The sequence below is a fragment of the Macrosteles quadrilineatus genome, unplaced genomic scaffold, assembly GCF_028750875.1.
Source record: "Macrosteles quadrilineatus isolate MER2022 unplaced genomic scaffold, UCM_ALF_1.0 Scaffold_7__1_contigs__length_78375512, whole genome shotgun sequence".
In the NCBI taxonomy this organism is placed as follows: Eukaryota; Metazoa; Arthropoda; class Insecta; order Hemiptera; family Cicadellidae; genus Macrosteles; species Macrosteles quadrilineatus.
Window position 1 is genome coordinate 52,252,857 of NW_026542600.1, and position 13,732 is coordinate 52,266,588.

General features: G+C 37.9%; 1 protein-coding gene across 4 annotated transcripts in view; it reads left to right on the forward strand.

Moving 5' to 3' along the window:
* The window catches only part of LOC128998316 (protein roadkill-like), an 85,557-nt gene that overhangs the window by 54,819 nt on the left and 17,006 nt on the right, over nt 1–13,732 (forward strand). For all 4 annotated transcript variants that reach the window (XM_054424405.1, XM_054424406.1, XM_054424404.1 and 1 more), the window contains one exon: nt 9,039–9,186. In XM_054424405.1, the coding sequence (XP_054280380.1) occupies nt 9,039–9,186 (148 nt within the window). The remainder of the gene's footprint in view (nt 1–9,038; nt 9,187–13,732) is intronic.

Consider the following 13,732-nt stretch of genomic DNA (forward strand, 5'->3'; position numbering starts at 1 on the left):
TCGTTATATCAAGGTTAGACTGTATTTGCAATATTGAACAGAGTGGTTTTACTTTCGCTGACTCGATTTTTGGTGCGTCCCAATCTACTTTCTAATGCTGAATATATTTCCGTCCATGAGATAATGGTCGTAGCTTGTAAACATGTTTGATATTACGTAGCTGGTCTAATTAAGAAGTATTTGTATTCATTTACTATAAATTAATATTCATTTATTTTATTTCAGGTAAAGGGAATTGTGTATTTTTGTAAGACGATTAATAACTAACGATTAATAACTGACGTTATTAATAATTGATTGCCATTGGTTCGTGTTGTCTAGATTGAAATAGGAAAATAATGTAACTTAAATTTGTCCACGAACTATATTCTCAATTCTGTATATCTTGACATCAAATATTTTATTTTTGCTCTGGGTGTGATTTTAAATTTGTCAATTGTATTATAAAACCATAATATAGTTTTGAGTTTATTTTAGTGTGGTTTCTTAGAGACTTTTAAGCAAGATAGAAGTTACATTTTTCAGGCGAGGAAGCTAATATGAAATAATGAAAATGCTTTTTTAGAACAACCAGTAATTTAGAACATAAAGCTAAAATTCACAATTTATTGTCAATTGATTTCTGTTGTTATTTTTGTAATCATTACCGTCAGCCCCGTTGAGATGTTTCAATCACTGCAATGATGTTGTGTTTGGACCGTTCCCCTACGCAGGGTTGCAGGGTGAAATGCGCCTCAAACATGCAGACGCTTGGGCAGCCTCACGGGATTTCACCTCTTGTGAAACTGGGACGCCTTTCCCTTTCCCTCCGCTCCCGATTTCTAAACGGCTCCTTTCATTTCAAAATGTTCCCGATTTCTACATTCACGGGACAGCACAGCACGCTTTCGAAAGTCCCACGCTTTTCCGAGCGTGTTTCGATAAATCCGCCGTTGCGCTCTGTAGTCCCTAGCCCCTGATCTCTATATCTCTAGTTCTGCCTGGGTGAACGGAACGGTAATATTGTACTAGAGAAGAGGGTGGAATTAGAAAAAAACTCTTAGGAAATTTGCATAAGTTTTCCATAACCCACGATTTTATAACGATAATAAACCTATTTACGTAGATTGCTGTTTATGTATGCCTTTTATTTTAGCGCATTTATATTATTGATGTTTTTATCTTTAATATTAAACACACTTGGTCTTACGTATTTTAGTAGCTTATCTTTGCACCGATTTATATGAAAGTCCAATTGTTACTATATACTATCACACACTAGGGAACAAAAGTTTTGTTGAACAGACTTTTGTTTGATACTATGTTCGCCAAGTCAGCACGTTAGCTAAGGTTAGACAGTTTAACAGTTTCGATTTATCGTTTAAAGAAATTAAACAATAAGGAGACGTAAGGGGTGCAATACTGTTGATCAAGTTTTATCTTCACCGGGGTTATTTTTTAGAACGTATTTGTCTACTTGTCGTCTTCCATGCCGAGGGCTTCGAGCCTTGGACTATTCTGGGGCGATCAGAAATAAACTTACACTGGAGTCCAGAGAGCGGTCCGAGGCCAACTTTCAATGCATTTTCAGTTACACACTTATTCCGAAATAATTGTAAACACTATCGTCAATGTGTTTTGATAAGCCGTTGATTTGATTGTTGATTGAAACGGAAAATATACATTTATATTTAATCGTTTCTGGTTACGAAATCACCAGTACTAGTCATGTTTACTTGTTTTGTAACCATGCCAGGTTCCTATTGTAGCTACAATGAATCTTTAGAACTTGGTGAAATCACATGCAGACGGCTAACTTTGCACTATTTGCCCATGTTGTGGAATGTATTTGTCTGGATTTTAAGGAACAAACCCTCAGGAAACCAGAGAGTCCCAGGACACCCTGTATAGATATAGTACAAAAATTCACGGGTAATCACATAAGAAATATATTTCTGTTAGTCCTCGGGATGCTAAAAGCTCAGCCTGTAGCTCTGTACAGTGTGTACAGTCTTGTGACGGAGGCTGCGCCTACTTTTCTTTGTTTCCGTCTGTTGAGTTATTCTCGCAAGTGAAGTGATGCCCATGTATTCACTGTGGATTCATTCGTGATGGATGGCCCAGGACAAGTTTTGTACTGAATACTTCAACCTCAATGGACCCAAACCCTCGCCAAAAGAGATCAGAAGAGATTAAGATCGAGATGAATCTATTTGTGCGAAAACGTCTCTCGCTCGGTGTCATAACAGTTTCTAATAAGTCAAATCCAAACTATTTTTACTAACGACGATTTTAATTGCACCAACTAAAAACTTCGTCACTGACGAGTTTCGGCCCTCAAGCCTTTACACTCGTTATTTTATTATTTGTAAATTGCTCACAAGTTAATAATGTTTTCAGTACAAAATGCGGTTATAGGGTGTCCACATTCTGGAAAGTCAGATATAGTCATGGAAATAAGCAAAAAGTCATGGAAATCCCCAATGATGGATGGATTTAAGGGGACCATTCAATGCTCTAGTTGGCCTTAACCCCGACTATTGTAGCATTTTTCAGGATTTTTCACAAATGTTTTACAATTTTATTTATTACAGTTGTATTAGTTTATGAGTTTTGAGTTTGTATTAGTTCATTGTTGTACCTATTGTACTCCATTGGTATCTGTTAATACATATTTCAGTATTTTCTGCGAAATAACTTGTCTGGGCAGTATTATTCGTGTGTGTATGCTATATTTTTATTTGCGATTAAATTTCGTGAGTCATGGAAATCAATTGTAAATGATCATGGAAAGTCATGAAAATTAATGACAATTTTTTTGTGGACACACTGGGTTAGCCTTAGTTTGGTCTATTTATTGGAATTACGCAATAGACATGTATATAAACAGTTATTGAAATATACGTATAACACTATGAAACGCCTCAATTATTCATATTGTAACTGTAACTCTAACAACATTCACGTGTTATTAAATATGTTTGTTCCTCTAAACCATGACAGATTTGTCAGTGGTGGTGATTGGTATTGTGCTAGGACTGGAGCGTTGGCGGTGAGGAACGGAGTCCGCACTTCAGTCTGTAACGGTCGCAGGATGGTCGCAAACCGTTATAGCAACTTGCACTTTCTCAGATCCCGCGAGTCTTTCAAGGTCCCCTGTAAGCTCAGCACTTTTTCTTACTTTTCATAAATACATTCTGTACAATGTACACCACACTGTGCTTTGGATCTGTGTTTACATCTGTTGTAAAACACAGGGTATACTGAATGTGTTGTACTATTATACACTATATACTGTTATACCATTGACTATACACAGAATAGACTTCCCATGTAATGTAAATATTTGCAGCCAAGAAAATAGACGAAGTTCAAGACCATCTCACCAGGGGGTACTAGTGTATTGGGTTAAATATTGATTAAAATCCATGCAGTATCATAGCAAATAGCTGATTGATTTATCACTTAACATAGAGTATTGTCATTAGTTGGTAGACCATCAACGATTGCACCACGTTTCTTGGCTTCAAATATTTACATTACATTGGAAGTATATTCTGTGTATAGTTAATGTGATGCACAATATATACCCTGTATAGGCTCTACTGCATGCGATGTACAATATACAATGTATACTGAATATGTTGTACTCTAATCTAAACATAATGCACTGTAACGTTGTACAATATACACGGCATATGTTGTAAATATACTAAGTACAATCAACAAGTTCGACACGACCTCGAAGACTTATCTGACATTGCGCAAATCTGTCAATTTTAGCGCGTCCTCGTCTCAAAGTCGGTCCTCCCCTCCATCGCCCTTCGCCCTTCACGTTTTTGCGTCATACTTTCATTTGAGACTTTTTAGTACGTACGGTTGCATAATTTTTGGTCGGCACTCTTTAAACAGGACGAGGATTTAGAAAATCAACTCTAGATCCTGGAACATTTTCAACTATTATGTACATTTTTTAGACATGGTACTTGACATTAAACTTGTCCCCAGTATAGCTGGAACTGAGCTTGTACAACAAATGCCTCCAAAATAAAATAAGTTTTTAAGAAATTGTTTGACCATTCCCTAATCCTCTTGCAGTTCCGTAATTTCAAAAAATCCCAAAATGTCAAGCATTTTCATCTCCGATTTCTTACATAATATCAGGTGAAGATCTCTGGATGAAACATTAAGATGTTTCAGAAAAAGTAATAGAAACATGTAACATTTAATAACAAGTCCCCTAAATATTCAAAGTTGTGTTAAATACTCTATTATAGATAATGTTAATTAATGATAAAGTGTGCATGTAATTGCTTCAGTTAAATTAAATCCAAACTAGTATTATAATATCGTTTATGGGACAGAATTATATTTGCCATGTCTGCTTTTCAATTCGGTTCAACTTTAAGGCCCCCAATCTTATTTTTGCCCTCTCGATTTTACGGGTTTTTTATGCACTTAGTTCCGTGACAACTCTCCGTGGAACGGCTATTCTGGTTTGACTTTCAAAAAAATTAATATTTTGTAAGGGCTAGCTCGGGTTCTATATCCAAAACCCCGGGGATAGCCAAGTGGCGGAGAGTTTGGCGACTCATCAGGGGTCGACGGGTGAACGACCACGGAGCTCTTCGTGCGTTGACCCTTGGTCATTCGCTCCCGTCAAGGCCAACGCACAAAGAACCCCGGGTTGGCACGTCCCTGCAAATTTTGGAAATTAGTGTTCCGAGCTGTCGGAAAATCTAGTCTGAAGTGGGGGACCTAGAGTCCGGTTTACTGGAAGTGTTTTGGGGGAAGTATCCACGAATGTAGTAATCGAGTATGGAAATTTACTCTTTTCTATATTCATAAACGATTCATAAACCACAAAATGTACAACTCAAAAGCAGTGCTCACCAAATCGTAAGGTCGCTGCAACCCCTTGGGTTAAGTATAGATCCAGACGCGCTATCAATTAACAACCTATGTTCCGTGTTTTAATTTTGGCAACAAATGAATCGATTTTGTAGCAAAACACAGGTGTCCTACAAAAAGCCTTTCAGTAAGTGATCCCGTTTTCAATTAGTGAGTTCTGCAATACTATTGCCTCTAAGAATGACAATGGTAACAAGGCAATGACTTGGACAGTTCATGGAAAATTGACTATGGTGATAAAACACAAAGGATGAAATAAATCAAAAACATTTCGTCTACATTTTTTTAGGATGGTTTTAAGCGATTTAAACTTCCAATATTTTCATATTGTTTCATAAAAGAGTTCGTGAAAATATTAACTTGAAAATATGAGAATTTAGGTTGAGTTTTTGGTTTATACATTCTCACGTAGGGCTTCTGACCACTTCCATTTCCATCGACATATCACTATCAGATTACATCATGTCAGTAGGCGCAGGCGCTCTTTGTATCCACTCAATGCTGCGCAATCTACTGCATTTATTCATATGTGTTTACAATGTATGTAAAATACTGTATTGAAGACACCGTTCGGGAAACCGGGACATAACTAGCAAAACCAGTGATGTATGACACTATTCAAGTAATTCTTTGGTCACAGACGGTTATGTCTGGACGATAAGCTCTAGCTCGGGATCGTTTTTCACATTACTTTATATTGCGGCATTATCACTTGGATAAAACCCGTTGGTGATTTGGCGGTATTAGAACCCGGGACTTTGGGGCCGAAGTCCCACACTACACCACCTCCCAATAATTACTGACTTTCTAAATAAAACTTTCACCTTGCTTACGTTTCCTCTACGTTTTAGTATGGTATGGATTCCCCTTTTTTGTACATTACCAACCATTGTGGTGGCTGTAGGAAGGTGCGTGGTGATCTAGAGGATAATCAATGATGTTATATAAATGTAGAAGGGAGATGGGACAGTCGGGATGAAAGCTTCACCTTCTCTTCCTGCCTCCACCCCCACCTCTCTTGTGTAATCTCCCTGCAGCTTTCATCTATAACTCTCACAGTCACAGTATAGGGTCCTCACGCAAGATTGTGCTCTTTAATTGTCATTTGTCCACAGTTAATTGTTGGTTCGCTGACTTTTTCTGATATACTCAGTAAAAAATAAAATAGCTCGTTTGATGTCCCTTACTGGGTAAACATTTACATTTATTCCTCAATAGTATGTTGTTTATCGTAATTGTTTCCTTCGACGCTAGTTCCTTCGATATCAAATTTAGATTTCTTCAGTTCTACAATGTCCTCAAGACGTTTTGAAAGATCAATGTCCATAGTTGGGTTTGGTCCAGGAAAGTTACTTCCCTTTTAAACGTCTATAAGACAGAGTTTGTAATACATACATACTCTTTTCTACTCTATCCATGTATCATGTGACTCATAATAGGAATTAATTACTGTTGTTTGAACGTGTAATCGTAATACTGTATATGCAAACTAAAATGTTTGCTACTTACTACAAAGTAGCTATACAGTTCCGATCTACATTCGGATTCCTTTTCAAGGCTCCAATTACTGCTAAACAATTAATCTCGAAATGAGTTGCCATAAAAAGATAAGCAGAGCGTAACACGGTTACTACAGTACAGTTGATTCTGTTTGACAAACTGTTAACACGTTCGCTACTGAGCGTCGCATATATGCGACGCCGCGGTCATTGCCACAGACCGAGGTATACATTTGAATCTTACACACAGACCGGCTGTCACTTGGATAACAGTACACACAGACCACGGGCGAAAACCTGTAAAACAGTGATCATTTACATTGTAATACGCTACAATCGTGTTTGTATAAAATTATTCTTGTTTTTTGTATTTTTTATAACCTTTAGTAATGTCGCATATTTGCGACGCCCGGTCTACAGCGAAGACAATAGTGAAAATTATCATAGTTTTCTTGAAATAGACTAAGCGTCGCATATATGCGACAGTTCATTTTTTTGTGTTTTAAGGTGAAAGTAAGTAAAAAAATAAACAGATTATTCAAGAACAGTTTATAACTGAACAAATATAAAAGCTACATAGGATAATGCAGCATACGTACTGCATACATACATACAGTGATGCAGAAAAGTAAAAGCCAGTTTTTCCAACTGTTATATGACGTCACCAATCATCATATCCACAGACCAAGCGACGCAGTTGTGCGTCAGACATCTCTGTAGACCACTGCAGGGAATTCAGTGCCTTCAAATAGACCACTACAAAGATATAAGCATTTTAATAACATTAGAACCCCGACGCAAATATGCGTCGGCAGTCTATTTTAATGTGACTAGCCGTCGCATATATGCGACGGCAGTCTATGGGTGGAAACCGGCCGTCGCATATGTGCGTCGCTGGTCCATGTGAATGGAAAATTTCGTACTATTGCAGTAGCGAACGTGTTAACATATCGCTCAAAAGATAGTTGTAAATTGCCACAAAAATCTGTTATGTCGTCCGGTTCTGCTTATTAATTCGGATTAATCGATAATATGGAATCATTAAAAATTTCGCCACGAAATAGGCTTTTAAATATTTACTGTTGTATCAAGATAGGTTTCCCATATTAGGGCAACAGTAGGTAGCAAAATCTGGTAAATATAGTCCAATATCCATAGTAAAATGTATTTTTCCAGATATTATATTGAGTCATTATCTACTAACTACAGCGGGACCGCGATAACAAGAATAACACCACCCTCGATAACAAGTGAGCCTTGATTACAAGTGTCATTTTAAAAAAAATAGTCCATCCTTGATTTTATATTACCCTTAGTTACATGTTATTGCAAACTCGATAAGAATTCAACTACGAGTGACTTTTTTGAGGTTGTACTGTAGAAATGGTTATTTGGGACATTAGGAAACTTGGTTAGATTCGCTAAAAGTAGGGAACCTCAAATAGCAGCAGTGACTAAACTCATTTCCGTTCACAAAGTGTATGTGGCTTGGTACTTTGTACTTTAATAAGCTTGGAGGCGCCATGCCACGCTGTTTCAGTCAAGGCCCGAAGCCCGACATTGAAACAAACTCTGAACAGCTGATCGCAAGGTCAAGTGGAGGGGGTGCGCAGGGCTGGCAACATACGGTCGATACCGTTCCCGCAACAATTTCCCTCCATTTCCCTCCCCTTTCCTCCGTGATAGGCTGCTAATGTTAAAAGTGGGATTTACGTAAAGTATGTTTCGACATCAATCATGAACTATTTAATAAATTATAAGAAATGATGATGAGAGTTTTACTAGATTATCAGTGATTTAAAAACATAAATGGTTTCTTATATGGAATGTCCTATTGTTTTTACGTGGATTAATTTTAGTGTTGAACATTATTATTTTTTTACAAGTAATCATCCAACATGAATTCAGACAGTGATGACAAGTGTTGGTTAAAAAAAATTGAGGTTTACACTTTTTTAACCGATTCCAAAATCAGTGGTATTAGAGGGGTTGTTTTTAATCATCACATTGGTACTTTGGTGTTATACCGAACCCACCAAACCTACGTGTGTTACGTATTTGGAATCGACTTCCAAATACGATTTTAATAAGCTTAAATAACAAAATCTTCCTAACCTAACCTAAAACATAGTCCACCCTTAGGTTATGTTAGGTTTTAATTATTAGGTGTGGTCAGTTTATCACCAAAGTACCAAAGTAGCATAACATTTTTATCACATTTGTCTATAATTATAAACCACCTTACATCTTTAAAGAAACCCACAGCGAAAATATTTATACTGACGTAAACTTTCGTTTGATAGAAGTAATATATCCAAGTAAAATCCACCATTCAGTTTTTTTTATTGGTGGAAGGGGGGGGGGGTTCTCAAAGTTGTTACGAATGTTGTTGAGTTTTCCCAGAATCTTTTTAGGGGCCACCCGAAAACTCAGGCGACATTTAGTTTGGGTTAGGTTAGGTTGGTATTGTCCCCCTAGTACAGTATACCTTTGGCAACAATTAAAGCACTATAGAGTCCGCGGTTTGAATTCAACTATGTTGTCAAAAACCACGTGTATGAGATATTTTCTTGGTTCCATTTTCAGTTTTTCACTCTAGTACTGTTTCTCTTGTGGTTGTGTTGAATGATGGTTGTATTTGTGTTACAGACTGCCGGTGGTGAGTGACTGCTCGCCGCAGGCTGGTCGAGTATCTACCAACCACCCAGGGTCCAGCAGTATGGCTGTCTCCAGGGTTCCGAGCCCCCCGCCCCAAGAAGTCAACACCCCCGTCGCCGAGAACTGGTGTTACACTCAGGTAACAATTAGCTTATTGTTGTCTGTACAACTAGTGAGCAAAGTGATACTGTTTAAACGAAAAGTCACGTGTGTAAATAAAAAAATAAAATAAAATAACAACTAATCACGAATTGCATACTATATTTTGTCCAAATTTTCGGAATAAAAAAAAAAACATTATTGTGTCCAACAAAATGTACCTACAACATTGAGGTTAGGATTTTGTGGTTAAGCTGCATGCCAAAATGATCTGACTTTTTGAATTAAGTTTATAAAATCAACTACTCTTGCAGCAAGGCGAAAGGCGTAGAAGCAATGCAGTAAAAACAAGCTAACAATTTAATAAACCTAAAAATTGTACAAGCAAGGAATTTGGTACTGATGTTGGGTATATCTTCCATTTGCAAATACTAGCATTGACTTTATATCTACACATACTAGTCCCTTAAATTGAATCTGTCCTACGGCCGCCATCTTGGAAAATGGCGGCTAATTTCTGTATTTTATGCTATAGCTGCTTTATTATTAGAGATACAGCAAAACATTATGTAAATAATTTAGTCTTTTAAAAATACACATTTTTATTATTATCATTTTTTCTCTAAACGCAAAGATTTTTTAGTTATTTGCGATTTAGTGTATTACGTTTTTAATTTATCAAAAACGGGTGTATTTTTAAATGGACTACATTTTTTACATAAAGCGTTTTGCTGTAGGCCTACATTATCTTATAATAAAGCAGCTATGGTGAAAAATACAAAGATGGCGGCCGTAGCACAGCTTCAATTTTAGGGGACTTTTAGTAAGTTCAAAAGGAAGATACGCCCAACATCTGTACCAGATTCCTTGCTTGCTTGCTTGTACTATTTATTTTTGGTCAAAACAGATTTTTATTGTAGCCTACTAAAAGTGGGAATATATATAATAATCATGCCATGAAATTTCACCTAAACCAGATCGCAATATACCAATTTTGTAGAATTCGTGAAAATATGCTTTCCCACAACAACTCTTACGAAAAAGGTTATTTTGCTCTTCCAAAAGTTGGACAAACCCCTAGAGGGTTCCTAAGTGATCATTATCTTTAGGTGCATAAAGTCATACACCTCTAGACAAGTTTCTATCGTGGATAAATGTTATCTTTGGATAAATGCAAATTCCTAAGGGTTTCCTAGGTTTGCCTTCTTTGTCGCAGTCGTAGTACCGTTGCCGTCACCGCTCTGGACGGTCAACAACCTCACTACAGGGTCATACATCCGAGCTCCTCGGCGAGGAAATCAAATGTAACACTGAAAGAAAAGCTAAGGAGAATCTGGTTGTCTAGGTTTAAAATCTTCGCGTAAGAGCTTAGACCTTGCTTCCTTACTTCTGATAGTCTTCATCATAACATATCGATCCTCGAAATCGTGAATTTTAGGGGCGAGCTGTACCGTGGTTGGTTTTAGTATTGTATTTGTTATTTAATTTACTACCAATTAGTTGATTTGACTGTAACCCATATCTAAAATACCTCAGATTAACTTAGAAGTCAACCACGAGGTCCTAAGTTTTTCTTAACGAAGATTGGTTTTAATTTAATTTAATTCGATAATGTTATTTCTCCTCGATGTCTTTTAGGGGTAACGTTTTTACTACCTATATTACGTCTACTATCTGCTCACGAACAATAATTGTTAATGTTGGCTAAAAAGAAAAAAAAGAAACCTTTTGATTTTACTAGCAAAAAAATCACATATTTTTATTATAGTAGTTGAAGATTTCTACATACGAGGTAATACTAGGGGGCGATAACCTATGCTATTGTTGGACCTTCTTATCGAGGACTAAACTAACATCCTTGGAAAAAAACCCTGAAAAATATATCCTAGTTTCTACATAAAATCGGTTTCATGTCATTTTAGACTCAGGCTGAATGAATAGTCATTTCCGCAAAGATTATCCTCATTCTAAGTTCGGAGTATCGAGATGCCACTGTGGTAGCATTTGATCTCTCGAACTATTTTACAACGTAACTTACTTGATATTTTCTATCTTGTACGCATTATTCATCCACGCGCAAGTGATTATCCAGTCAATCAATTGATGTATCGGAAGGTTTTGTAACATGCAAGCGTCAACAAACCCATTACGCGGTATGGGGTCCACGCGCGTCCAGATATGTAGTAACATACATGTAAATCAATAATCACGTTTCAAACTATTTGAGTGAATCTATTAATTGACTAAATCGCGTAAGGATTAACATTTTGTTGTTGTTAAGGATAGTGAAGTGTCATTTTCTTATTCTTACCATATGTTTACGAGGTTCCCCTGAGCAAAACTCGTCCCCCATTAAAATTAACTAAGAAAATATATATCCAAAGGGATGCAAAGTATGGAATTTTCTCCACCAGTGGAACCCAAATCTAATATTAACATTTTGTCGTGGGACATCGGCTTATATTCGTGCCGGTAGAGATTTCATTTTTCTCGGAAGTTGTATGCGGCTTTGTTATTGTAGGTGGACTCGTAGCGGCGCGGCGCGCCTTGTGTCAAAGACCTTGGAATTTACATGTTCCATCAGAGCAGAGCTTAGCACTCAGCCGGTCCGGTGTGGCACGGAGGCACGCTCTTGGAGTAGCTGTACGCTGTAGGTCGTTGACATGCCGCCGCCGCCGCCGCCGGTTATTTTAGGGGGCATTCCATTTCATCTCGCCCCATTTGCTAGGTGCAACCCGGAAAATGAACACGTCACACAGAACAGATATTGTTCAATGTTCGATGCTGTAAATTAGATGGATTACGTACAGTTTGAGGGTTGCTGGCCAGTCATAAACAGAAAATATGTTGTTGAATTTGTTGGTTCAAATTTGCGTTACTCACAATTTGAGGGGGTTTCATTAATAGCCATAAATTCATCGACTAAGCAATCGGCACTACAAAAGCCAGAGGCATGATTGAGACAAAGAAGGGGTGGATGAATGGGAGGCCAAGGTTAGAAGATAAGTTATAACCTCTGTCTAAATACCCACTCCTGTCAGAGGGCAGGTGTAGAATTCGCGAATTACAATATTGGTTATATTAAATCATTGGTAAATTTCTTTATTAGGTTTGAGTACTATCGTTTGTCCTTCGGATAATCCGTAAGGTTCATCCCAGCATTTCCAGCTCACCTGACAGTGACGCACGAGGCAAGGTCATCTCGAGGTCGGGTGTCGGATGCATCCAGTATCCGATACATCCCCTCTCCTTCTTGTGATCATCTCCCGCCGCCAGGTCAAACATTGTAACGTTCACTGTTAATATACAGAGCTTTTGAGCTTATAAATAGTCAATGGTTGTGCTCTTTGTGGTTTGTAGTTAATATATTTATAGGCATCGTAACTGACGTTAAAAAAATGACGGTAAACGACAAAGTTGTTTTATATTGACTGAGATGAGTTTAATACATTCGTCCGTTCTCTGTCTCACTCATGTCTACACTTGGCCTCTATAGTAAATACTGTATACGTCTATGAGACATAAGAGGTCATCACTTATCTGCTGACCTTGGCCTCTCATTGATCCGTCCCTTCTCTGCACCACTTATGTCTACACCTGGCCTCTGTAGTAAATATACGTCTCGGAGACGTAAGAGGTTATCACATACAGTATATGCTGACCTTGGCCTCCCATTGATTCGCCCCTTCTTAGCCACACTTATGTCTACACCTGGCCTCTGTAGTAAATTTACGTTTATGAGACATAAGAGGTTATCATTATCTCCTGACCTTGGCCTCTCATTGATCCGTCCCTTCTCTGCACCACTTATGTCTTCACCTGGCCTCTGTAGTAAATATCTATGAGACGTAAGAGGTTATCACTTATCTGCTGACCTTGGCCTCTCATTGATCCGTCCCTTCTCTGCACAACTTATGTCTTCACCTGGGCTCTGTAGTAAATATCTATGAGACGTAAGAGGTTATCACTTATCTGCTGACCTTGGCCTCTCATTGATCCGTCCCTTCTCTGCACAACTTATGTCTTCACCTGGGCTCTGTAGTAAATATCTATGAGACGTAAGAGGTTATCACATACAGTATATGCTTGTAATCTTAGTTTACCAACTAAAAAAGGAACGTACAATACTCCCACAACAGTTTATGATGTCGCCGCCGGCGCCGGCTACGTGCTCCAGGGCGTTCAGCCAGCGGAAATGCACACATAATGTCTGGACTGGACTGGCTACCCATTTTGAAGAATGGAAACGTTTAGCTCACCTTTCCTTGTCACAATAGATCATAGCTCATATAGCTCACTGTACCTCCAATAGCATGTATTAGACATAAATACAGTATGGAATTTCGACGCTGCGTAGGTTCCTGAGCACGTATTTTACCTCGGGACGAAGTAAATCAAAAGTTTGGCATTTATTGGACATATTGGAATTAGTTAGGTCCTAATTTTGTAAACCTCATAAAATGTTTGGTTATGTTTCTACATGTTTACCTATATGTTTACTGACAATACGCGTGTAGAAAACCTGAATGCCTGTCTCTGTAACATCACCAAAAGCATATGTCACGCTAAACAATCTTCAACTTAGC